Source organism: Zootoca vivipara, chromosome 12 (assembly GCF_965207765.1).
Source record: "Zootoca vivipara chromosome 12, rZooViv2.hap1.1, whole genome shotgun sequence".
Classification (NCBI taxonomy): domain Eukaryota; kingdom Metazoa; phylum Chordata; class Lepidosauria; order Squamata; family Lacertidae; genus Zootoca; species Zootoca vivipara.
In genome coordinates this window covers 32,905,567-32,930,273 of record NC_142595.1, presented here as the reverse complement: position 1 = coordinate 32,930,273, position 24,707 = coordinate 32,905,567, and the positions used below count along the sequence as shown (strand labels likewise).

Here is a 24,707-nt window from a genome sequence, read left to right as displayed (position 1 = left end):
TTAGGCTGAAATCCCATGCATTTTTACCTTGGAATAAACTGTCCCCCCACCCACCCCAAAAATTCCCACTACCACAGTGGGGTTTTCTTTCTCTTCTTTTTCCTGAATGACAATATTCTCAAATAAGTGTGCATAGGTTTGCAGCTCCTGCAGGCTGCTGTTTTAGGTCTGATCACTCCAGCAACATAATAAATAGAAGGGGAAAAAAATTCTTACACAAGCTCTTCAGATAATTCCGGTGGGGCTTGTTCAGTGAAGGTTCCTGGATTGGAGACGAAGCCACCATGAGAAGCAATGCCACCAATGATAAAATCTCCTGATTGATGGTACTTATGAAGTGGCTGGTGTATATAAGGAACCTTGCATTTTGCTATGTGGAGCTGACATACCTTTGGCGTAAATAGTACCAGGAGCAAGACAACCAACATCTTGCACATAAGGGCACGCTTTCCATCTATCCACAGATTCATTTAATCTCTTCTACAGCGCTATCATGACATTAAAACTGTCTAATCTGAAAGGTAGTATAGTTTCATGAGAGACAGAAATCTTGAATATTGAGGATCATAATCATGGCTATATTTATAAGATCATTGCTTTGAATTTTTCCAGTGGCCACCAATACTGCACCAGGGATTTGAGTAGCAGCAGAATTAATTACAGACCTTTTGATCTGTAGGTAAGGTAATTAGAAAGTCAAAATGCTGGGTTCCCTGTTGGATTGCTGGAGAATATTTACAACTCTCATTTTAAATTCCCCTTTGTTAGATTATATGGGAACAGTGGTGGAGAGGGAAATGGTGAAGTTAGGAATTCATCCTGGCATCTCAAGTAGCCAAAGGAGACTCCAAAATGTAAAATGGTGATCTCTGGTCAGCCATGAGGCAGGACCTCTGTTCTATACATGTAGTAGTTGTTTGAGAGAAAGCTGCCTTTAATTCTGTACTTCTTAACTCAGTAGCTTTACATATTGAAACATGTAAAGCACATTTAGCTTTAACAAAATATAGTCAGTGAGCTAAAAGACAACCTTTAGCTTTTAATTAAAAATATAAAATACTTTAGCAGTCAAGCCCCTTCATTTACCCTTGTGCTGTGGCAGATATTTACATCAATTTTGTTCCCCAGTTTCTGCTCCTCTTTACCATGGCAAGGGGCATATGGGCTTGGAATGAGGCTTCTTCCGTTCTTTTTCCAAGAAAAGTGCCAGAAACGTGGTAGCTTTTTCCTCTGAATACACTCTAAATTGTACAGTTCTCTTAAGCTCTAGTTCTGCCAGCTCAGGATGTCTATTTATCTCTCTGTCCATGGCTTTATTCCACTCCAACATAATAACTCTGCCATTTTTTATTGTTATTGGCCTTTATTGGCATACATTTAAACAATAAAATCATACAAAGTCAACCAAAATACATTGATAATCCATACATATACAATATATAAAAGATGCAACTTTAGATTTAGCTTGAAAGATCTCGGCTAACTACCCCAAATCAATCTTGGTAGCTTTGGAAGTATTGTCCCTCAACAAATATTTTAAGCTGTAAGGAAGTCACTAGGAGATCTCTGCGAAGGGTGTCAAGAAGAGGGTAACCCAAAATTATGTGATGTATTGAAACTGGTGTTTTCCTATTAAAGGAGCAGAATCTGTTCTGGAAGGGGATTTTTGAAATGCCTAAACCAAAAGCCTACCTACATCTCTAATCAATAAAGTTGTGGCAATCTTCAATCTCAGAACGTTGTTGCATCAGTTTGTCCACCACTTATCAGCTCACCCTTCCTGTCCTGACACTGTGCTTGCGTCATGAATACGCCAGCTCCAAGTGTAGGTTTGCAGCCGGCTGCAGAAAGCAGACAGGATCAGAGAAGCTTGGATTTTACTCAGGCAGAGGAGAGCCGACAGCTGCAGGATTCGTCTCCTCATGACCTTGACAGGCAGGCTGATAAGGCAATAGCTGAGAGCAGGCTGGAACCAACCAAAGCTCTCAGGAAGCACAAACAGGCGCGAAAAGTGAGAGAGACAGCTGTTCGTCACAGGAAGGAGCTGCAGATGACCCAAGAGCCTGAGATGTAGGTTCAATATCTTCTGTAGACGTAGGACGGACTCCTTAGAAGGGTCAACTTCTAAGTAGTGATGATGCCGGATGCTTGGCTTGCTTGTTTTTGCAATAAATCCTCCTTTTAAATTACATACGTTTACTGTGTTATCGAGCTGGGAACTTGGACTCCTAACAGTTTGCGTCTACAACCAAACACTGCAACAGATCAACATGCTGTAAGTGATCATATTGACTTCAGTAAAGCTGTCAGGTAACTTCCTGGCAAGAAAAGCCATGTAGCCAAGAGCAGAGTAAAACATAGACCCAGATGCCTTGTTACATTCTAGTATGATTTCTTTGGTCAGTGAATGGGAGAGAGGGTACCAGCCACAGAATACACATGCTTGTTTGAAAAAAGGAGCAGGAAAGGGCTGCAACCTTGCAATCCAGCACTGGAGGCTAAAATACAGAAGATCTCCACAGTTACCATAGATTTCCCTTTTGTGCTCAAGTAACTTGGAAGAAAAAAGGGGACACGGGTGGTGCTGTGGGTTAAACCACTGAGCTAGGGCTTGCTGATCAGAAGGGTGGCAGTTCGAATCCTTGCGATGGGGTGAGCTCCCATTGCTCGGTCCCAGCTCCTGCCAACCTAGCAGTTCGAAAGCACATCAAAGTGCAAGTAGATAAATAGGTACTGCTATAGCTGGAAGGTAAACGGCATTTCCGTGTGCTGCTCTGGTTCACCAGAAGCGACTTTGTCATGTTGGCCACATGACCTGGAAGCTGTACGCCGGCTCCCTCGGCCAATAACACGAGATGAGTGCCGCAACCCCAGAGTCAGTCACAACTGGACCTAATGGTCAGGGGTCCCTTTACCTTTACCTTTAACTTGGAAGAAAAAGATAACAAACACTACAAAAGACTAAGATAAACATGCACTAATATGCCATAACAAATAACTCGCAATAAAAACTTCATTCTTTTCTTCTTATTAGCTGTTCCCTGTTGTTCAGTTGAGGCTGCAGCACAATAATGTAGCATTTGGGAGCAAAGATGCAACCCAGCAGACCAGAGCTGGAGGCTAAGATAGAAAAGATCTCCACAGCTACCATGTATTTTCCCTCAGTGCTCAGGTAGGAGGGAATAAAGGACAGCCAAACACTACAAAAGACCAACATGCTAAAAGTTATAAACTTGGCTTCATTGAAACTGTTGGGTAACTTCCTGGCAAGGAAAGCCACTGTGAAACTCAGAGCTGCCAGGAAGCCTATATAGCCAAGAGTAGAGTAAAACATTGTCACAGAGCCCTCGTTACATTCTAGTATAATTTCTTCCATCAGTGAATGCATGTCAAGATCTGGGAATGGAGGAGAGGTTGCCAGCCACACACTGCATATGAAAGTTTGAATAAGGGAGCAGGAAAGAACAATGGAGGAGGCCAGTCTTTTCCCCACCCACTTCCTCATCCTGGAACCTGGTTTGGTGGCCATGAAAGCCAGAACTACAGTGATGGTCTTTGCCAGCACACAAGAAACTGCCACTGAGAAGATGATGCCAAAAGCAGTTTGTCGGAGGAGACATGTCATGGTCTCAGGTTGGCCAATGAACAATAAAGCGCAAAGGAAGCAGAGCAAGAGGGAGATGAGGAGTGTGTAGGTGAGGTTTCGGTTGCTGGCTTTGATGATTGGAGTGTTGTGGTTCTTCAGAAATATTCCAAGCACCAGCGCTGTGATTAAAGCAAAAAAAAGAGCAAGGAAGGCTAAAGTAATCCCTAAGGTTTCTTCATAAGACAAGAAGCTTATATCCTTGGGAACACATGTATCTTGCCTCTTGCTAGGATAGTTTTCATCTGAGCATTTATTACAGTCATTCATATCTGGAAAAAGAAAGATGTGTATTGCCATTAATTTCAATAACATGCCATAGTTGCTCCCTTTTCACATGCCCATTCCAATAATACAGCCAGTGCTGATATTGTATAGAAGTCTCAATAACCTTTCATTAACATTCTAAGCATTAAAAGATTAACCTATTGAGTTATGTGCATATTCCTCTGATTAACAGCTGTTCTGAGTTTGAGCCAGAGTAACTTAAGTGTATTTACACTTGCATTTATTTTAATGGGAGCTGAGTCCAAGTAATGCTGTGTGGATTCGGGCTCCTATGTGTATTGCTTACCTTCCATATTTGAAATCTTCCCCTCTGGGCATGGAGTGCAATCGTAGCAACAAAATGGCTCTCCTTCCTTCACTTTCTTGCTAGATCCAGGTTGACAACTCTCAGTACAAAAAGAACGAGGGTGAGCCTGATCCATAAATGAAAGAGCATAATTATAATAAAGAGAACAATTATTAGGGAATCTTTTGGATTCTGGTCCTTTTTGTTTGTAGAGGGAGAAAATACCTGGTATGATATAGCAGATACTTATTTGAACTAGATTAAGCATTACTGTTCATTGAAAGCTGGCAATAATACATCTTTTTCACTGATACTGAAGTGTTTGGGCAGCGGCGTCGCTAGCTTTCTGGCTGCTTGGGGTGGCACACCAGAAGGCACCCCGCCAGGGGGTGGGGTGTCCTTCGCGCGCATGCGTGACGCATCACGACGCACGACCTCACGTCGCACTACGGAGCGGGTTGCCGGGGGGCAGTGCTCCAGCGCCGGATCCGAGGATCTGGGCTCTGGAGCACCGCCGCTGGCAACCTGCTCCATAGCGCGACGTGTGCTTCTTCCTACTCAGGTGGAGCGGCGAGGGGGGTCAGCTATGCCGCGCACTTTGTCTTCTTCCTACTCAGGCGGAGGCGATGCCCCTGTCGAGAGGCGCTAGGGATCGGCTTGCTGCACGCTTTGTCTTCTTCCTACTCAGGCAGAGGCCGAGCGGCGAGACTGATGTGTGTCAAATTTCCTGCTCAAGCCTCTTCACTATCCTCTTTTCTCCTCTTCTTCTGCTCCCCTAAAACCATGTTTTCTCTTCTACTTTATCCTGTCTTCTCTCAATTTTTCCTTCTAGTCTCTTTGCAATTTATGTTGCCTTTCCATCCACATTTCTGCTCCATTCTTTCTGGCACATCAGCCTGGGAAGAAATCTGTGGGGTTTCCTTTTTATATCACTTCATAAATAGTAATATTATTTCAATCAAAAATCAGTATTTCATGGGTGTGTATGATTGTTAAATGAAAGCAGTTTTAGAAATCTGGACAGATCCCCAGTGCTCATTTAATAATAATAATAATAAATTATTTATACCCCGCCAGATGGGCGGCTTCCAACACACATTAAAATACATTAAAATATCACAGATTAAAAACTTCCCTAAAAAGGGCTGCTGTGACAACCCTGGTCCCACTCTGCCTTACTATCACTGCGACACAGGAATCCAGAGGGGAAAACACCCACCCTCTTCTCCTGCCGCCTCAAAAATAAACCCCTTTTCCTAATGGGTTTCTAAGTAAGGAGAGCCTTCCAGCCTACGTGGCCTGGTACCTTAAGAAACTCTAGGCTGTCCCCCAGGAATAACCTCTTGCCTCCTGTAAAGGGTCTCCCTCAGTTGGATTCCCCCACTGTAGAAGTTTGCCCTAGGCACTCTGGCAACTTCTTGGCACCTCAGGTTACCCTTCTAAGCCTCCTCCGTGTAACTTCAGGACACAAACCACCACCTCCCTGCCTGAGGTGAGTTTGGCCCTCTCTTGAGTCACCACGGCTGTGAGTCCTGGTACCTCGCTGGAAAAATACAAACGGACCTCTTGTTGGCAAAAACAGAGATGAAGTTTTATTGAGTTAAAAACATAAGTGATTCTTTAACGTGTCATTTATTAATTAGCTTTGTTCCAGTTGTACAAAATAAACTCAGTCAAACATTTAACTTTAAGTTTTCCTAGCCTCTTAACTGTCTTCATATAAGCCACCACATAACATCACACCACACCTTCCTCCCTCTCCCTCCTAACTGACCAAAACCGACACTCCCTCCTTTCAAACCGGGCACAGTCCCGCCCCCATCAGAGTTCTATGTCAGTCAGGCTGGAGGTGGGTTAACTCTTTGCCAGCCGGGCAGAAATCAACATTTTAAAAGTGCTTCAATTTGTCACAGCTGCCTTTAGGTATTTTCTAAATGTCAGGTAGTTGTTTATCTCTCTGACCTCTGATGGGAGGGCGTTCCACAGGGCGGGTGCCACTACCGAGAAGGCCCTCTGCCTGGTTCCCTGTAGCTTTGCTTCTCACAGTGAGGGAACCGCCAGAAGGCCCTCGCCGCTGGATCTCAGTGTCCGGGCTGAACGATGGGGGTGGAGACGCTCCTTCAGGTATACAGGACCAAGGCTGTTTAGGGCTTTAAAGGTCAGCACCAACACTTTGAATTTGCTCGGAAACGTACTGGGAGCCAATGTAGATCTCTCAATACTGGAACTCATTTGAAACAGGAGATACTTGTACCCTACCTGGTTAAACCAGCTGTGCCATGTTATGTCATCTTCATGAAGGGTAAATGCATGATCTGGAAAAGCCTGTGGGTCCATCCTTCCAACTCTCACTCTATGAAAGGATTGGTTGGAGGAAATAATCCAATTGATAATATCCAAGCAAGTGACTAGCTCTCCATACTGGTTGAAGGAGACCTCATCTCCCGAAGTGTTGTTAAATAAGATACTTCTTAAAAAGTGGTGGAGCTAGATTGGGGGAAAAAAAAGCAAAAGCAGGAGCTTCTTTGAAGGACAACCATGACTTCAAGGAAGAATGGGAACTTTTTACACACTATTTAAAAAGGATCTGGACTCCTTGGCAAGTTTTGAATAAACATCCACAAATTATTAGTAGAACACATGACAGATAAGGCAATGGTATGTACAATTTTATAACATGCAGAGAATAATATGTATAAACAAACAAGAGAGGGGAGCTGAGGGAGGTCCTTAGAGGGTGGGAGAGGGAGGGATGGGAAGGGGAAAGGGGGGAATGTAATTGGTTATGTTATTGGCAATTTGTATTGTTTAAAAGTTTCTTTTCAATAATTTTTTTAAAAAGAAAGTAGTAAAGCCAGGAAATAAAGCACTGAGGAACCCCAGTTGTTGGGAGGAAGTAACATTATTCCAAGGTGCTATGCAAGACGAGAATCTTCAACCCCTTACCTTCCATAACTGTTGGTTCCAATCCTTCTGTCTCCTTTTGTGAACCATTCCTCTGACATTAGATGAGGTCAACACGTGCAAAGCATGGGCCACGGCATAAACAGCATTGTAGATGCTATAGCTATGGCCTGTCATGCTCATTTCAAAAAAATCCCCAGGAAGGCTCTCCAGCTTCTCTTTCCCAGTGCATATAGTCCCCTCCACATTGCCAACCATGGAATTTGGAAATCCGCAGCCAAAGGCTTGTTGCCAGAAGTCCCTGAGGAAACCATCTCCATCTGTGGTAGAAGGATTTATGCTCTTAACATAATGATGAAATCCTCTTAAGTCATTTAAGTGAATTCCAAAAGATATAGTGCCATGAAACAATCTCAACTCCCAATTGCGTTGAATGACAAATGAAGTGAACTCCATCTGGGCTGTTGTTATCCATACTTTACCTTGTGTATTCATTGCCACAGGCACGAAGTTTTTTAGATATGGAAGCCATCTTAAAACTACCATTGAATAAGATTCTCCATAGACAAGAACTACATTAGCTTTGCTGCTCATTATTTCATCATGCAGCTTTGCCCCGTGTTGAATCATATCCTCTGTTTCACTGGCAAAACTCATTTTTGGAATTTTTTCTAGAAAGGCAAAGCAGATACCACTTTCTGTAAACACTGGGAGCACACTAAGCACAAATCTTTCTCCATTGTCATTATCCATCACAAGGACCCCAATCCATGTCCATCTGAAATGCAGAAGCAAAGAGAGAATCCCTGCAAATTGGTGGCGTTCCTGGGGGGCCATCTGGTAGAAGGAAAACCCTGGGATCTTTTTATTCATCATTGGAGCAGGGCCATATGTGAGCTAAGGAAAGATTGGAGAAATAAATACTATGGTTGGAAATGCTGATTGGAATAGTTCAAAAGTGGCTGGAGCAACCCAGTCAGATGGGCAGGGTACAAATAATAAAATTATTAAAAGCAGAGATTAATCTCAATATGGGTCTTATGCTTGTTTTTGAAATCTGTGTTCAGATCACGGTAAGGTTTCTCATTTTGCTGCTAAAATTACCTTGGCTGGAGATGGGAAGATTCCACTTATGTCAACAATATGATTTGTCACAGAAATAAATTGTTGTCAAATGCTTTCATTGTTCATAGCTAAGAAGACAATGATTATCAGTTACTGGAACAAACATTGCCATTTTACTTCTTTGAATTTTATTTCCTGATTAATATCCCATTAAGTTTTATTATTCTGTGTATGACTAACATATAACCCCAAGAAGTCACCTTCCTTTAGTGAATATTCATTTAGTGAATATTTTTGGGTGCTAAATGACATGGGATATAAGAAAATACACTATGACACTCCATTCTAGTATTGAAACAAACCCTGGATCAGAACCATTGAAAACCAGTGCCTTCAATACCCATCTCACTAAGTTGGCTCAGAAGGATACCATGGTTTAATGGCATGAAAGGTCACAGAGATCAAGTAAGAATGAGGGTTGCAATCTCCTTCTCATCTCCCAATAAAGGTCATCCATCAGACTATCCCAAGTTGATTCATTCCCATAACCATTCTTGAACTAAAATTGAGGAAGGTCAAGCTAATTGGTCTAATCCAAAAATATCAGCAATTGTTGCATCACATCCTTTCAATAACCACCCCTAAAAAGAGAGTATGTATGATTGGCTGGTATTTGTCACAAATCCAGTGCTTTTTTCTGGGGGGACGCAGGGGTATGCACACCCCTAAACATTTCGTAAATCTAAGTATGGCCTCATTGAGGGGCAGTATTTCAAAATGAGTAGGAAAATGCGAGTATCCCTAAACATTTTTAAAGGGAAAAAACACTGCACAAACCTATGAATACAGGAACATCAGAAGCTGCCTTGTTCCCAATTCCAATTTCCTCCCTCATTTATAATTGAACTATATCACAGGGATTTCTTAGTCTTGGAAAAGGAAGGAAGGAAGGAAGGAAGGAAGGAAGGAAGGAAGGAAGGGAGGGAGGAAGGAAGGAAGGAAGGAAGGAATCTGGCTATTCCTATTCCATCCATTTCTGATTCCAACCCACAAAATAAAATCTGGAAGGACCAAGGAATTATGAAAATGGTGTTGGATCCCCGTACACATAAACACACAGAAGTGCCCTACCTGTGGAATCTTATAGAGATGCAAAATAGTTGCCACATGAAGGGAGATTTCAGTGTCAAGTCCTCCAATGACAGCTGTCAGATTATTCTGGATATCACAAATATAATTTGGGGCAAATTTCTCCAGTGTGGATAAAAGTAGCATAGTGACATGATAGGTCTTCCTTGCATTATCGTTGCTGTCATAGATGTGGAAGCCCAAGGTATAGTTGGGTAAGATGTGAGGGTTTTCGTTGATCTCCTTTACTGCAAATGCCAAGGCCAGGATGTGCTGGTAACCCTTAGGCACCACCCTAGAACAAGAGTTGCAATCTATATCAAAACACAAAGTTAATTATTTTGAGTTCAGTGGGCTTTATCATTGGTATAGGGGCATAAGATTGTAAGGGAATAAGATTGTAAGACCCTAATAAATAACACAGGTCTCCCTTTCTGCTGTGTTGTGAGTTTAATTACTATTTTGTTCTGTATATCATCATCATCAACAACAACAAGAACAACTGGATTATAATTGTGACATTGCAAGCAATTCCACTCATCAGGGGACTGAGACTTTGAGCTTTCTCTCTGTATAACAAAAGTGTGAGAATGTCACCATGCAGCCCCAGTTGTAGGATCTGTAGTTCCATATCACCATACTGTATTTGCATTCTCTCATAGCACAGCCCCCATTAGTGGATTTATAGAGCCATATCATAAACCTGGATTTGCAAGGTGTCAGGCCAGAGTAGGGGAGGAAAAGTGAAGGCAGGTTGCATTGCTGCAGTGGTCATGGGCTAGAAAGAAAAAGGGAGGAATACTGTGATTTGAAGCTGATTATTAGGAATCTTCTTAGTATGCATAAGTGAGTTTCCATTTGGGTAATAATGGTCTGTGCTTCCTGCAAGTGCTCTGATTAATCCTCAAAAAGAAAAGAAATTTTATTCTGAAGTAAGGGAACTGGGAAGGGAGTTAAAGAAGGAGACCAGTTAAGGTTAGATACATCTGATTCCCACAGAGTTGGATCATATTGAAAAAGAAAAACATGGTGTAGCTTGGCAAATGCCTTCTCTCTCACACATGTTCCATGACAAACACATGTCTGCTGCTGTGTAATGTGTGAGCATGTCCTTCTTCCTCCCAACTCAGCCTCAGGCTTATGGGCTTTCTCAATCCGCCAAAGCCTGTCTTAACATGCAGAGGAAGTCCCTAACTCACTGAGGGTTTGAAACTCATCAGCTCCCCATACCTGGTTTAGTTGGCCAGTCAAAGCCGTTCCCAGGGTGTGGCTGCTCTTGCAGCTTGACAGCTTCTAGAAGCCACTGGTGAGAGCTGAGTGCAGAGTGGGGACCAAAGGTGAACAAACTAACCCAGAAGGAAAAAGAGGTTTCCTCAACCAGAGGTACTACCCCTCTCCCATACTCTTCCCAATAACATGTTATTCACTCCCCTGTGGAGCAATGGGGTCCACCCCCCCCAACTTCAGTATTGTTTTAACTGCCTGAACACTACAACCCTATGCATTTTTAGTCTGATAGATCTAATCCAGTTAGAAAGGAGCTATTCCCAAATAAGAGTGTATTGATTTGCAGACCCAGTAGGTGTTCTGATGCTGCTATTCTAGGACTCCAGTGACATAACAAATAGAAGATCAGATCAAATTTATTACAGCTATAAGCTCATACAATAAATAGAAGTAAAAACAAAAGGTTCTTACACAAGCTCTTCAGATAATTCCGGTGGAGATTCTTCAGTGAAGGTTCTTGGATTGGAGACAAAGCCACCATGAGAAACAATGCCACCAATGATAAAATCTCCTGACTGGTGGTACTTATGAAGTGGCTTATGTATATACTGCCCCCTGCAATTTTCCATGTGGACCTGACAAACCTTTTGAGTAAATAGTGCCAGCAGAAAAACATCAAAAACCACCATCTTCCATACAAGGGCATATCTTCCTTCTACCCTTGGCTATTCTCAATGTACCCCACACATTTTTACATGACCATGATTCTATTTAACACATCCTCCACTAGCTTTATTTTGAGTTTTTCCAGCAGCCACTGAAACTGCACCAGGGATTTGAGAAGCAGCAGGATTAATTACAGACATTTTGATCACCAGGAGGGCAATAATTAAGTCAAAATGGAGGAACCTCTGTAGAATTGCTAGAGAATATTCAGAACTGTCAGTTTAAATTCCCATTGGTTAGACTATATGGAAACAGTGGTGCAGAGGGGAATTTTGAAGTTAGGAATTCACCCTAGCCTAGCAGCTCCTGTAGCCAAAGACGACTCCAAAATGTAAAATGGTATATGTAGCATCTTGGAATTAGGCCATGGAAACCTCAGTTCACATCTCTGATCTGCCATGAGGCTGGACCTCTATTCTATACATGTACAGTAGTAGTTGTTTGAGAGAAAGCTCCATGTACTGTAGAAGAGCGAAGGCTGGGAATGCAAGTACTCTCAATCATCTCAGCTGAGAGACTAGCATTGCTTGACTCCTCCTTGAACTCTTCAATTTCTAGCTGCTCCTTAGAAGATCCCTATTAAAAATATAACATTAAGGTGGCATGAAGTGCCTTTTACTAGATTTGGCTCATAACTTAGACTAGACAGTGTCTAGATGGGAAAAGCTTTCCTTCAATTCTCTGTGTTTTGAGAATTTTTAGGTTTTATAACTGCAATGCATTTTACAAATGGCTGCTTTACAAAGATGGTTCAGAAAGTTCAGCTAGGGCAGAATTCCTCTGCCTGACTATTCATGGAACATACTACACTTCTTGTTCAACTACACTGGCTGCCAATTACCATATTTTTCCGTGTATAAGACCAGGTGTTTTTTTTTTTACTTCAAAATATGGTTTAAAAATCTGGGGGGATCTTATACACAGAGAGTGCATATGCCCATGTTCTAAATTTGGCGTCCCCAAAAGTAGGGGGCGTCTTATTCATGGGGGCATCTTATACACGGAAAAATTCGGTTATTTCTGGACTCAGTTTAAGCTCTTGGCAGTTCAGGACCTAGATACCTAAAGACCAGTCTCTTTCTATATGAACCTGCCTGGACTCTACAATTCCCACCCAAAACACCCATTTGTGTAATGGACAGATGATGATAACCAGAGTAGAGACCTGCTCTGTAACAGCCCCCCCCCCCAGCTTTAGAACTCTCTCTCTTTGGCAGCTTGAGTGGCACCAAACTTACTATTGTTTTGGAGGCATGGAAAATGTTCTCATTATTCTGGACTTAAGATATTGTTGGTACAGTTACTCAATCAGAGCTTTTGAGTGTTTTGTTACTGATATTATGTACTGTTTCATCTATTTATCAAGTGTTATTGTAACACACACCCACACCACACCACACCACACCACACCACACACCCACAGTGCTTTTTTTCCTTAAAAAATATTTAGGGGTACTCTCATTTTGACTCAAGAAAACCACCATTTTATAGTTCAAATTGGGAAAAATAAATACATTAAATGGACAAAAGTACAAAGAACATGCATTACACTGGGAAAAGGAAGGAAGCTGCCATCAGAGGTGGTAACAACAAAACTGACCAATCACTGTGCTCGATTCCAATTCCTACTTCACACATTAAACACTCGCTTCCGTCTGAGATTCATGAAACACTGTGGCAGGAAATGAGGCTGCCATCAGGGGTAGCAACAGAACTGATGATTCACCATGCTAGAGAAGAAACTATTATTATTTTTTTAGTTTCTTCTCCTGTTAGATTCACAAAATGTTTAGGGGAATGCATACCCCTGTGTACTCCCAGAAAAAAAGCTGTGTGTGTGTGTGTGTGTGTGTGTGTGTGTGTGTGTGTGTAGGCCACCCAGACCGGTATTTTATTGTGGGTGTATTCTGCAACATGTTCTTGACACAAGCCAATGCTACCACATTTTTACTATTTGAGGAGCTCTAAGCAACAGTGTGTCAGAAATAAACCAGAGCTTTGTGATATAAAAAAGTTATGATAATTCAGCAGGAAGTTATGGGATATGTGCCAACTGGAAATGAAGCAGGGTGACCTCCTCACAAATTTTGCAGGCACAAACAGACACAAGCAGTATTAAAAACCGGATTCCATGTGACTGCCCTGACACAAGTCCACCATGAATGCACAAAAAAATTTTTTTTGAGAGTGATATTACTTTGAGAGTGATTTTAAAATATAAAGTCACACACATGCGCATGTGCATACACACATATATGAATGACTCCCCAAATTTGCTCATTCACACTCCCTTTCCCTTTTGTGCTATGCCTGTTGAATTGTAAACATGAGGAAAAGGACTTACCTACTGCTGATCTTTCTTAGCTGCTCTTGGAGAGGTGGGTAAAAATGATTAAATACTACACTTGTGCTGGTTCCATTAGAACCTCTTCATTTCTTTAATGAGAGTGTGCAAGCTGTTCTGTCTCTCTTACACACTTGTCCATCCATTTCCTTATCCAACACACTTTGATATAACTTTGAGAGGGAAGTGTGCTACATCCACCTACAGTACCTGTTCCACTGGGCATATTGGTAGAAAGCTGGCTGTCAGAGGTTCTTGCGGCTACTCTTGAGTAACAACACTCCACACCTGCTTGTCTTTAAGGTGTTTTTATTGTGCATCTTATTTACAGTGTAAATAGTCTGGAAAACATGTCTGCTTAGTCCGAGTCACAACCTCGCAATGGCTTCTTTCTGTTTCACGCCCAACATAACAGCTTGGGAACCCCAAAGCGCCTCCCTCTCACCCTATGGGGTGCCGTGTGCCTCAATTCAGGTGTCAGGGGGAAGGGCTATCCTTTTGACTGCTCTCCCGTCATTTCCTCCCCAGCTGCTTCCTTCTCTACTCGGTGTTGAGGCTCTCGTATGCTGTCAGAGCCTCTCTCCTCCCTCTCTACTTCCTGATTCCTGTAATCTGATCTGCTACTGGACTTGCTGCTCTGAGAGGAACTCGACCTGATGGGGGGGGCTGTTCCCTATAAGCCCTCCCCCTTACACTGGCATTTCAGCATGCGAAGAAGAAGAAGAAGAAGAAGAAGAAGAAGAAGAAGAAGAAGAAGAAGAGGAGGAGGAGGAGGAGGAGGAGGAGGAGGAGGAATTTGGATTCTATATCCCACTTTATCACTACCCTAAGGAGTCTCAAAGCAGCTAACATTCTCCATTACCTTCCTCTCCCACAACAAACACTCTGTGAGGTGAGTGAGGCTGAGAGACTTCAGAGAAGTGTGACAAGCCCAAGGTCACCCAGCAGCTGCATGGGGAGGAGCGAGGATGCTCTTAACCACTACACCACACTGGCACACTTCATAAGCTAGAAAGACTCCCCCAATGTGTTCCATCAATGACCACCCTGAACTAATCACCAGCAATAACTAGAAACTGGTTTGTCACAATACGCTCTACATGCGGCTGCCATTGGGCATGATCCAGAAGCTCCAGTTAATGCAGAAATTTTATTTCCTTCCTTATATAGAAGGAAATGCCCCTGATAGTCTGTTTTCTGTGGATTGCTGTGACTTTCTCCCATGTAAAAGATGTTAGAGATTTCAAAGTGCATACGTGCAGAAAGTCAGCTATCCACTTCTGACAATTAACTGTTGTCTGAAAGCCAAGGCTTGATCTCTCTCTCTGCATGGTGACAAGAGCCTTAGTAACATCCTTCTGATTGGGTAAGAAGTTCCTAAAAGATAAGCTCTGTGTGGTGTTGTGTGAAAAAAAGACTGTTTTTGTAACAGGTGGTTGTGTGTGAGAGAGAGACAGAGAGGAAAGGATTTGTTTTATTTCATTTATGTTATAAAGTTTGTACAGAGTAACTTCTGGATACTGTTTGTCCAATAAACACTGTGAATAGTTATCCTGGTGAAGTTGTCTATTCCTGAGCCCAGACGTCTAGTCATTGCTCTACAGCCAGAAGCTTCTGAAAAACCTGTGTGTACTCTGCTGTGTCCAGGTTTATGTTATTCCTGACACTAAACACTAATAAAAGATACCAGAGGGAGAGCAAGGCAAAAGGCCGAGGTCCAGCCCCAAGATTCATCATCCTTACCCTCTTTGCAGCAATTTTGCAAACAAATGATTCAGCCAGGAGAAAAGAAAGTTTCGTGGATAAGATTAATAAGATAAGAAAAATAATGTGGGTCCCCACTTAGCACACAACAAAGAACAGGTATTTCATTCTTCACATTCTTAAAGTTTTTAGGTAATCCCTATTATTCAGCTCAGATCTCAACAAAATGATGTAACATTTGGGGGAAAAGATGCAACCGAATAAACCAGCACTGGAGGCTAAGATAGAAAAGATCTCCACAGCGACCATGTATTTCCCCTTGGTACTAAGGTAGGTTGGAACAAAAGATACCCAAACACTGCAAAAGACCAGCATGCTGAAAGTGATGAACTTGGCTTCATTGAAAATGTCTGGTAATTTCCTGGCAAGGAAAGCCACAGTGAAACTAATAATTGCTAGGAGGCCCATGTAGCTAAGGACACAGTAAAACATAACCACAGCCCCTTCGTTACATTCTAGTATTATTTCTTTAGCCACTGAGTGCTTGTCAGCATCTGGGAATGGGGGAGAGATTGCCAACCACACAGTACAAATGCCTGCTTGAAGAAGGGAGCAGGAAATGACAATGGTGGTGGCCAGACTTTTCCCCACACACTTTCTCATCTTTGATCCTGGTTTCGTGGCCATGAAAGCCAGAATCACAGTGACGGTTTTCGCCAGCACACAGGAAACAGCCACTGAAAAGATGATGCCAAAAGCAGTTTGTCGGAGGAAACAGGTCATCTTCTTAGGCTGGCCAATGAACAATAAAGCAGAAAGAAAGCAGAGCAAGAGGGTGATGAGCAGAGTATAAGTGAGATTCCGGTTGTTGGCTTTGACAATGGGAGTCTTGTGGTTCTTCAGAAATGTTCCCAGTACCAGAGCTGTGATGAAAGCAAAGGAAATAGCAAAGGAGGCCAAGCAGATGCCTAAAGGTTCTTCATAAGACAAGAAGGTGATGCCCTTGGGAAAACATGTATCATGTTCCCTGCTTGGATAGTTTTCATCTGAGCATTTAAAACAATCATTCATATCTGGGAAAAGAAATGTATGAACATTAGCTCACATACATGCCATTAATCCCAGAAACATTCTATGCCTCTCCCTCTCCCTCAGAAGCAAATGTATCTTTTCAAATCTGAAATGTGGCAGGAACTGATTTAACTGGTTTAGAGCTACAGTATGTGGTGATAAAGTAGCATATTGTGCTGTAATAACAAGGATGTGGTAAGCCAAATGAAATCAGGAAGGTGTGCAAAAAGTATCCCATGATTGTAAAAAAGCAGTAGTAGTGGTAGGTGATGGAGTTCCCTCGGCAAAACTGACATCCCCCCCTAGGGTTGAGTCTGGAAACCTTAAAGAGAAACCAGCAGACCTTTTGTTTAATTTCCAAGCAAAGGGCCTGCTGGTTTCTCTTTAAGGTTTCCAGACTCAAAAGAGAGCAGGGCAATTAAAGGCACAGAAGTCCTGTCCACTATTGAGTCTGGCAACCCTACCCCCCCCCCCCCAGTTTTGTGAGAAAGGGTGTGTGTGGGGAGAACCTGCCTTAATCTTTCAGAAAAAGGAAACAGCAGAGGAAGATAGATGGTAATACAACCAGAGCCATTCATGCAAAATCACTTCCGGATGGTGTGCAGGCTTCTGGTGCTCAGTGGCGAATAGTTGCTGAATAACCATGCTTTTGCCTGGCTCCATTTCTCTGCTTCCACCACCTTCACTTCTTTCTCCCAGCAGTACAGTATAATGTTTTCCCCTCTACCATTTATTGTGGTTTGGCATAGCTAACCACCTTATTGACCACCTCTGAAAAGTAATGAGCACCTCATCCTCCATTAATTGAAACATTTAACATTGCTGAAATATGGAGCCAACTACCTTGGTAAGGGTCACCTGTCAATTTGAGATAGGCATAAATGATGGTTGCTAGGTCTGGAAGAAAATGGGCATCAAACCTGTTAATGATTTTTCCATCAAGCCACATTTGACAGAACCACGGAACAAAAAACAAATCCCCATTGTTTAAAGAAGTCCTCTCTCTTTAAGTACTGATTCATTCAGATAATTTCTTAAACACGTTATATTCCGGAGAACCTCAAAGTAATGTACATTTTTTTAAAATCCAAAATACTTCTAAAAAATCTTAAATTGATATGCTAATAATAAAAGAAAAACGTATTAAAATAACATTTTTACCATTTCATCAATAACACTCACAAAGACACAGTCATCCATTCCAGCAATTCACTTTGTACAATGAAAACAATGGACCAGAAAATAATACAGTCTCAGAATTTTAAAACACCAACTTCTCCTGCCCTGAACCACTCTTTGCCTCACACCCCATGATGGGGAGCACTATACCTGTAAAACTAACTCTGAAAGACAGTGCACAACTTTATCTTATCAATATTGCAATTGCTCAGGTTCTCTAGATGCCACTAGAACCACACAACATCTGACTTTTCCAAACACATTATCATTGTTTATTGCAACAATTTATATGCTGCTTAACAGTGTGGTTTCTAAGTGGGGTAGAATAACTTTACAAAATATACAACAGAGATAAAATAAGTTAAAATGAACCATAAAATTAGAAAACTGACTTAAAACCAGAAGGTCTCAGAACAGCCCTACATCTATCCTCTTGTTCAGAGAAAAGTATTTCAAATTTTGGTACTTTCTCCTTGTCCCTACTTTTAAAATAATTTCAACCACATTTCAAAGATTAAAGAAAAATTACATGAATGTTTTCATAAATGCTGGTGCTCTGAATTATGGATATTTTGCTTTCCAATTCCATAAACCACTGTTGGACCCAGGCAAATTTGAATGCACTTAGGCCCCTTTGGAAGTAGTTTGTTAGCAATTACTAGATTTAGACCCCCCTTCATTTATTAGGGAACCAGGTGCAATTAATTAAGCCTGGATTCAATCATCTGTGTCTCTTACCTTCCTGATTTGAAATCTCCCCCTCTGGACATGGGATGCAATCATAGCAGCAAAATGGTTTCCCTTCTTTCACTTTCTTGCTAGATCCTGGTTGGCAACTTTCAGTACAGGCAGAAAGAGGCTGAACCTAATCCATAAATGAAAGAGCAGAACAATAATCATGAAAAGAGTAAGTTTGGAATCCCTCAGGTTCTAGACCCAGCATTGCCTTACTAAACTGACGCAGCATTTCAGCAGAGTATGAATTGGCTCAATAGAGAGCACTGGACACTGTAGAAGCAATAGTCAACCCTATAGTCCCAACAGCCACTATTTGAAGAGGAGGAAGTCATTTGCAAACACTTAACAAATTCAGTTTCTGTCAATTCTAGTACAAGATGTCCTGATTCACACCTTGTGTCAGGGAATGGCTAGATGACATGGAGTGGTAGGGGGCACCAACTGGGGAGCCCACAAGGGAAATCTCAGAGGAGGAAGGCTCAGACACTAAGAAGAGGTCCAAGGGGGAAGATTGGGAGGAGGTTCTGGATACTGAAGGGACAACAGGGTTTAGCAAGCAGGAGGAATCTGTGACAGTGAGCAGTACAGACTGAGGGTGAAGCAAAGTAGGGGAGTCAAGAGGCTGCTGAAGAATCGAGGGACTCTGCCTCTTCTGCTGTGACAAGCTCCCCCCTCCCCCCAGTCTCTGAGAACACATGGGATAACGAGGAAGGCAGAACAGAGAACAGAGGTGTGCAGACGCAGTTTAAGACTGCTTGGGAAACATCCAGAAGAGAATGAGCCTTAGAAAATGGGGCAGACAGGGACCTTCAGTCCTGGCAACTGCTCCATAGGGGTAAGATGTACTAGGAAAGGTTGCTGAGTTGTATGCCTCTTCCTTGTATAAAGAGTTAATTTCACTCCTTGTATAAAGAGTTAATTTCACTGACAACTGACACCTGTGTCTTTGCTGTGCATCTGACTCCAGCCCTGGCACCTTGGGAATGTGATGTTAGCTCTCCAACATATGTTGTGCCTCTTGGAAGGCAGAGACAGTTTGAACAGAACAAAATATGTAGTTATGTATTATGAGAAAAAAATATGCCTATTAAGTAAACATGACCATTGAGCCAGCTTTTTTTTTTTTTAAAAAAAGAGAACAGAACAGAACTATTCATAAAAAATATGCATCAATAACACTAAATGGGAAGAGAACGTAGTCATTTAGGCAGTATACAAAAGTAATAGATAAATAAATGAGGAAAATAGCAGTAAATATAATGTTTGCCATGAGTCTCTTCAACTCATTCCTGTCCTCCCCTCCCTCCAATATTTCCACCTTCACTACCACCCATCCCTTTTCATCTTCTGCTGCTCCCCTATGAATTGTTGTTGTCTCTATATATGCTGCTGACAGCTCTCTGTTTCTCCTTTTGGTCTCCTTTTGTCCATTGTTGCCTCCTCCAACCACCCACGTCCTTTGCCTCACCTTTCAGTCACATTTTATCCTATGTATCATTTTATCCTTTGTATTGGTCCACACTATATCTTTCTTTCAGACCAAAAATAAGTCTTTCACAAGTGTTCATTGATGTAAAATGAAATCAGTTTTAAACCTCAAGATAGAACACCAGGGTTCCTTTATTGATGGATGTCTTGCTAAATGCCTGTCACTTGGATTGTACCTTGTTAAACCAGCTGTGCCAAGTTATCACCTCTTTATCAATGGTGAACACTTGATCTGGAGGAGCTTCGGGATCCATCCTTCCAATCCTTACTCTATTAAAGGATTGGTTGGGTAATATAATCCAATTGATAATATCTAAGCTAGATGCTATCTCCCCATTCTGGTTGAAGGTGACCACATCTCCGGCAGTGTTGTTAAATGAGATACTTCTCAGAAAGTGGTGGAGCTAAATTGAAAACAGAAAAGACAGGTGTTTAGGAAAGGTTGCAGGGCAATGTTTCTTTTCTGTGGGCAGAACTCAGAGTCAATGGTGGGTGGTGATTCAGTCAGCTATGAGTGAAGTCATGGCCAAGCATGGACAGAGCCAGTCAATTTCCTCTCAAACACATGCTTCTCTCTCATTCTTTCTGACAGCCTCCTCTCTCCCACTCCACCTCTCAGGAGAAAGATCAGTGGTGTGTAAGGCAAAATTTTCAGCATGTCAACAGCAAAATTTTCAGCATGTCAACAGCAAAAGGAATGCACATGGCAGATAGTTAACTCTTTATTGTCACTTATAGTTGCATCTACAGCTCTGGATACCCTTCGTCCACCATTCTAGTGTCTAGGCAGCTATTCCCGTGCTCTGTGGTGCAGTTGCCACAACAGGGGACCAATCCTCCTCCTCCACTTTCCCCAATGGGGCTGGATGTATGCAGCTGTGTGGAAGCTTTTTCTGATCATCCTTTTTCAATCCCCTTCTGGTTCTGGGAGACAGTGGTACAGGAGAGGGTGGGGAAGCCCCTGGCCCTTCACTTGCCTGGCCTGCCTCTTCCTCCTCTTCCTCCGACCCATCCCATGCTCCACACTCCAGATCTGAAGCTTCCCATGCCTGCAGCTGTTGCCTCCGACTGGTATAGTTCCCCACAAATCACTGACCCTTTCTCCTGAGTCAGACTCCACCCCCCTGGTACACACTTATCAACATCCTGCCACACGATGCCACAGGATATGGGAGAGAGATAATGCAGCACATCTCTCTTTACCATTACCACTGCTTCCTGTCTGTGAGTGAAACAGCACCTCAATGGGCCATATAACACATCTCTAATACAAGCGCATTGTTCTCATATACAGGGCAGTGTCTGCTCAAACAAGGATCCAACCATCATTTCCCATTCCACTGGGAACAAGGACACACCCATCATTTCCCCTTCTTGCTCTATCTGCAAAATTATACATGCAGTTCTGGGTTCCTCTTCCTGAACTGCATGCCAAATGTTTGAACCCTGAGGGGGGAGCAGCAAGCTGACAGCATTTTGGAAACCCATATATTGTGAGGAAGTAACAATGTTCTCCAAAGTTGAGGGTGTTCAGCCTGTTACCTGCCAAAACAGTCGATTCTGATTCTTCACTCTCCTTCCATATGCCATTGCTCTGTGTCTGAGTCTGAATGTGGACATAGCATGCAAAGCATGGGCCATGGCATAGACAGCACTGTGGATACTGTAACTGTAGCCTGTCATGCTCATTTCAAAAAATGATCCAGGAAGGTTCTCCAGCTTCTCCTCCCCTGTGCAAATGTTCCCCTCCACCTTGTCTGCTGTGATATTTGGGAATACACAATCAAAAGCCTGTTGCCAGAAGTCCCTGATAAAACCATCCCCATCTGTGTTGGAAGGGTTTCTGTGCTCAACATATTGATGAAATCCTGGTGGGTCACTGAAGTGAATTTCAAAGGCTATAGTACCATTGAATATTCCTGAATCCCAGTTTCTTTGATAGACATTTGAAGTGAATTCAATCTGAGTTGTTGATATCCATACTTTACCTTTTGCATTGTTTGTCATGTCATTATGTTCTGATAGGTATGGAAGCCATCTAAAAGTTGTCATGGAGTAAGGTTCCCCATAGACAACCACTACATTAGCTTTGCTGCTCATTATTTTATCATGTATTTTTGCCCCCTGTTGTAGCAAGCCATTAAATTCAGTGATAAAACTAAAATTGCGAATTCTTTCTATGAAAGCAAAACAGATGCCATTTTTTGAAAACAGAGGAACTACAGTACGGACAATTTTTTCTCCATTGTCATTGTCCATTGCAACAACTCCAATCCACGTCCACCTGAAATGCAGAAGCAAAGAGAGAATTGCCTCATACTGAAGGGCTTCCTGGGGTGCCATTTGGTAGAAGGGAAGCCCCGGGCTTTTATCATTCATCACTGGAGCAGAGCCATAAATGAGCTAAAGAGGAAATAGAAGAAGGGAAGAGATGGGGTATCATTTGCAGAGTTGTTTCAAACTATTCATGTACATTATGCAAAGAATCCTGTTGGATGAATGCACCCACACATTCAGATGGGCAGAAAACTGGGACCATCTCTCATTCCTGCTTTGATCTGTGTCTCTTTTACCATAAGACTATTGCCAAATTTGACAGGGTCTTATGGGTTTCAAAAAATTGGTGGGAGGGACACATTGGGTCCCAATCAGAGAATTAGCTACCCTTGCATCCTTTCTTTTCCTTGAATGAATCATTCTCCCTTCCCATGGAAATTAACTGGAAAGTGATGTGTTCATTAAAGTGCCTAGTAGAAGTGAAAGGGCTGGATCATTGAAAGCCCCCTCTTCCCTCTGCTACCAGGAATGCTTGGGGTAACAGGGTCCTTGCTGGAGAGGGGGACCTAGCCTCTTCTTTTCCTCTATGCAATCTAATAAAGGTATTGCACATAAGTGTCCTACCTGTGGAATCTTATACACATCCAAAATTGTTGCCACATAAAAGGAGATTTCAGAGTCGACTCCCCCAATAACTCCTGTCAGATTATTTTCAATATTACATATATAGTTGGGGACACATTTCTCCAGTTTGGATAAAAGTATTAGTGTGGCAAGATACGTCTTCATTGCATTGGTATAGCTGTCATAGATGTGGAAGCCCAAGGTGATATTGGGTAAAATGTGGGGGCATTCATTGATCTCCTTGACTGCAAATGCCAACGCCAGGATGTGCTGGTAACCCTTAGGCACCACCCTAGAACAAGAGTTGCACTTTGTTTCAGAAGGATCTTCAACATTTAGAAACCTTAAATATCTATTCAGAAGTAAATCATATTGGGTTCAGCAGGGCTTACTCACAGGCTACTTTACTGTAAATCTATACATCCATACCTAGAACAAAGTCCGAATGAACACAATGGGACTTACTTTCCATTGTGGGTTCAGTGTATTTTCACTGTATTCTATATTTTATAGTATATATCCTATAAATCGGAACTTTTGCGGTATTCCCTTTATTCACACCAGATTCCTGTGAGTTTTCAGATCAAGATAAATTGTATTAAAATCAAAGAGAATTATCCTCAGATAAATGAGCTGACATTTGCAGTTTCAGCCAGTGTTCTGAAGCTGCTGCTCTAGGATTGATCATATGAAGCTGAGTTCTTACACAAGCTCTTCAGGCAGTTCTGGTGGAGGTTCCACCATGAATGTTGCAGAAGTGGATAAGAAGGCACCATGGGAAATAATGCCACCGATGATGAAATCTCCTGGCTGATAATACACGTGTAGTGGGTGGTGTGGATCTTGGAGGTTGCATATCGCCTTATGAGCCTGACGTATGCTATAAGGAAACAGTGCCAGCAACAAGACCACGAAAATCACCATCCTGAATACAAGGGCAAATCTTTATCCTACACAGAAGCCGCTATTTCCCAAGGAATATTATAATCAGCATCTTCAAAATGAAAACTGTTTGAATGCTAGTTTAGTTTCCTCATAGGCTGCAATCTGGGAGTACCCAAAATCAGAACCCAGGCCTCACCTCAATTACCCTGGTTAGATTGATTGCATCCTTTGCCCTTAGTTTTGCCAGTGGCCACGGAAAATCCACATGGATTTTTTAAAAAGCGGCAGATTTAATTATAGTCCTCTTAATAATCTAACATGACCATAGTTATTCTTTCAAAGCTGGGGACTCCCTGTGGAATTGCTGCAGAATATGAATTTGTCCCATATTCAGGACTGTCATTTTTTATTCCCTTTGGTTAGGTAATAAGGAACCAGTGGCATAGTGGTGAATTTTGAAGTTAGAAGCTCAGCATATGAAATCCTATAATGAAAGGAGATTCCAAAATGTAGCAATGTGTCATTAGTATCTTGGAATTTGTCTGGGGAGACATGGTTTCCCCATATTTGTCAACCATGTGTCATGACTGTAGCCCTATGCATAGCAGCAACTTGAGAGTAAGCTCCCTTGAACTCCATGGAGCTTGTCTCTGACTGCAAAGTTGTACAACACTTGTAAAACATATGAAGGAGAGAATACTGCTAAAAGAAAAATCCAGTCTCTGCTTTATTATGTTCCCTGATCTTTGACTTCCACTATACTAATCACAAACAGCAGTAAAACTTGGAAGCTTAGTTACTGCAGCACAGCCCCCACCCACCCACAAATGACTATCCAGACAAAGCCCAGTGATGGGGGGGGGGGAGCAGCAAACAGACCCAGCACTTGTATTCTAGCACAAGGAAGTCAAAGGTCAGGGAGAGGGGCAATGAAGGAGAGGAGCCCATAGAAAGCATCGAGTCCCTGGCCTAATGGTCAGCCCATTTAAATTGATTCATTCTTAATGCGGGGGGGGGGGGGCAATCTGAGTGACTAAATCATGCTGTAAATTGAATTGAGATGGGGAGCGGGAAGCCTGCACAGCCCTAAAATACATATTGGCTTTCAGTTCTATATCTGGTGAATCCCC

The 24,707-nt window shown here is 42.3% G+C and overlaps 2 protein-coding genes across 2 annotated transcripts; both read right to left on the bottom strand.

Annotated features, from left to right (window-relative positions):
* Positions 1-3,013: 3,013 nt before the first annotated feature.
* Positions 3,014-9,461, bottom strand: LOC118095465 (vomeronasal type-2 receptor 26-like). The gene is made up of 3 exons (XM_088655969.1): positions 9,318-9,461; positions 4,218-4,344; positions 3,014-3,915 (listed from the first exon to the last, which is right to left on the bottom strand). Exons 1-3 carry the CDS (start codon positions 9,459-9,461, stop codon positions 3,014-3,016), a joined length of 1,173 nt encoding a protein of 390 aa, XP_088512095.1.
* Positions 9,462-15,486: 6,025 nt separating this feature from the next.
* On the bottom strand, positions 15,487-22,830 carry LOC118095464 (vomeronasal type-2 receptor 26-like). Its single transcript, XM_060281233.2, has 5 exons — positions 22,693-22,830; positions 21,334-22,194; positions 19,968-20,195; positions 18,304-18,430; positions 15,487-16,388 (listed from the first exon to the last, which is right to left on the bottom strand). The coding sequence occupies exons 2-5, from the start codon at positions 22,168-22,170 to the stop codon at positions 15,487-15,489; spliced, it is 2,094 nt and encodes a 697-aa protein (XP_060137216.2). The 5' UTR covers positions 22,171-22,194; positions 22,693-22,830.
* Positions 22,831-24,707: the final 1,877 nt, after the last annotated feature.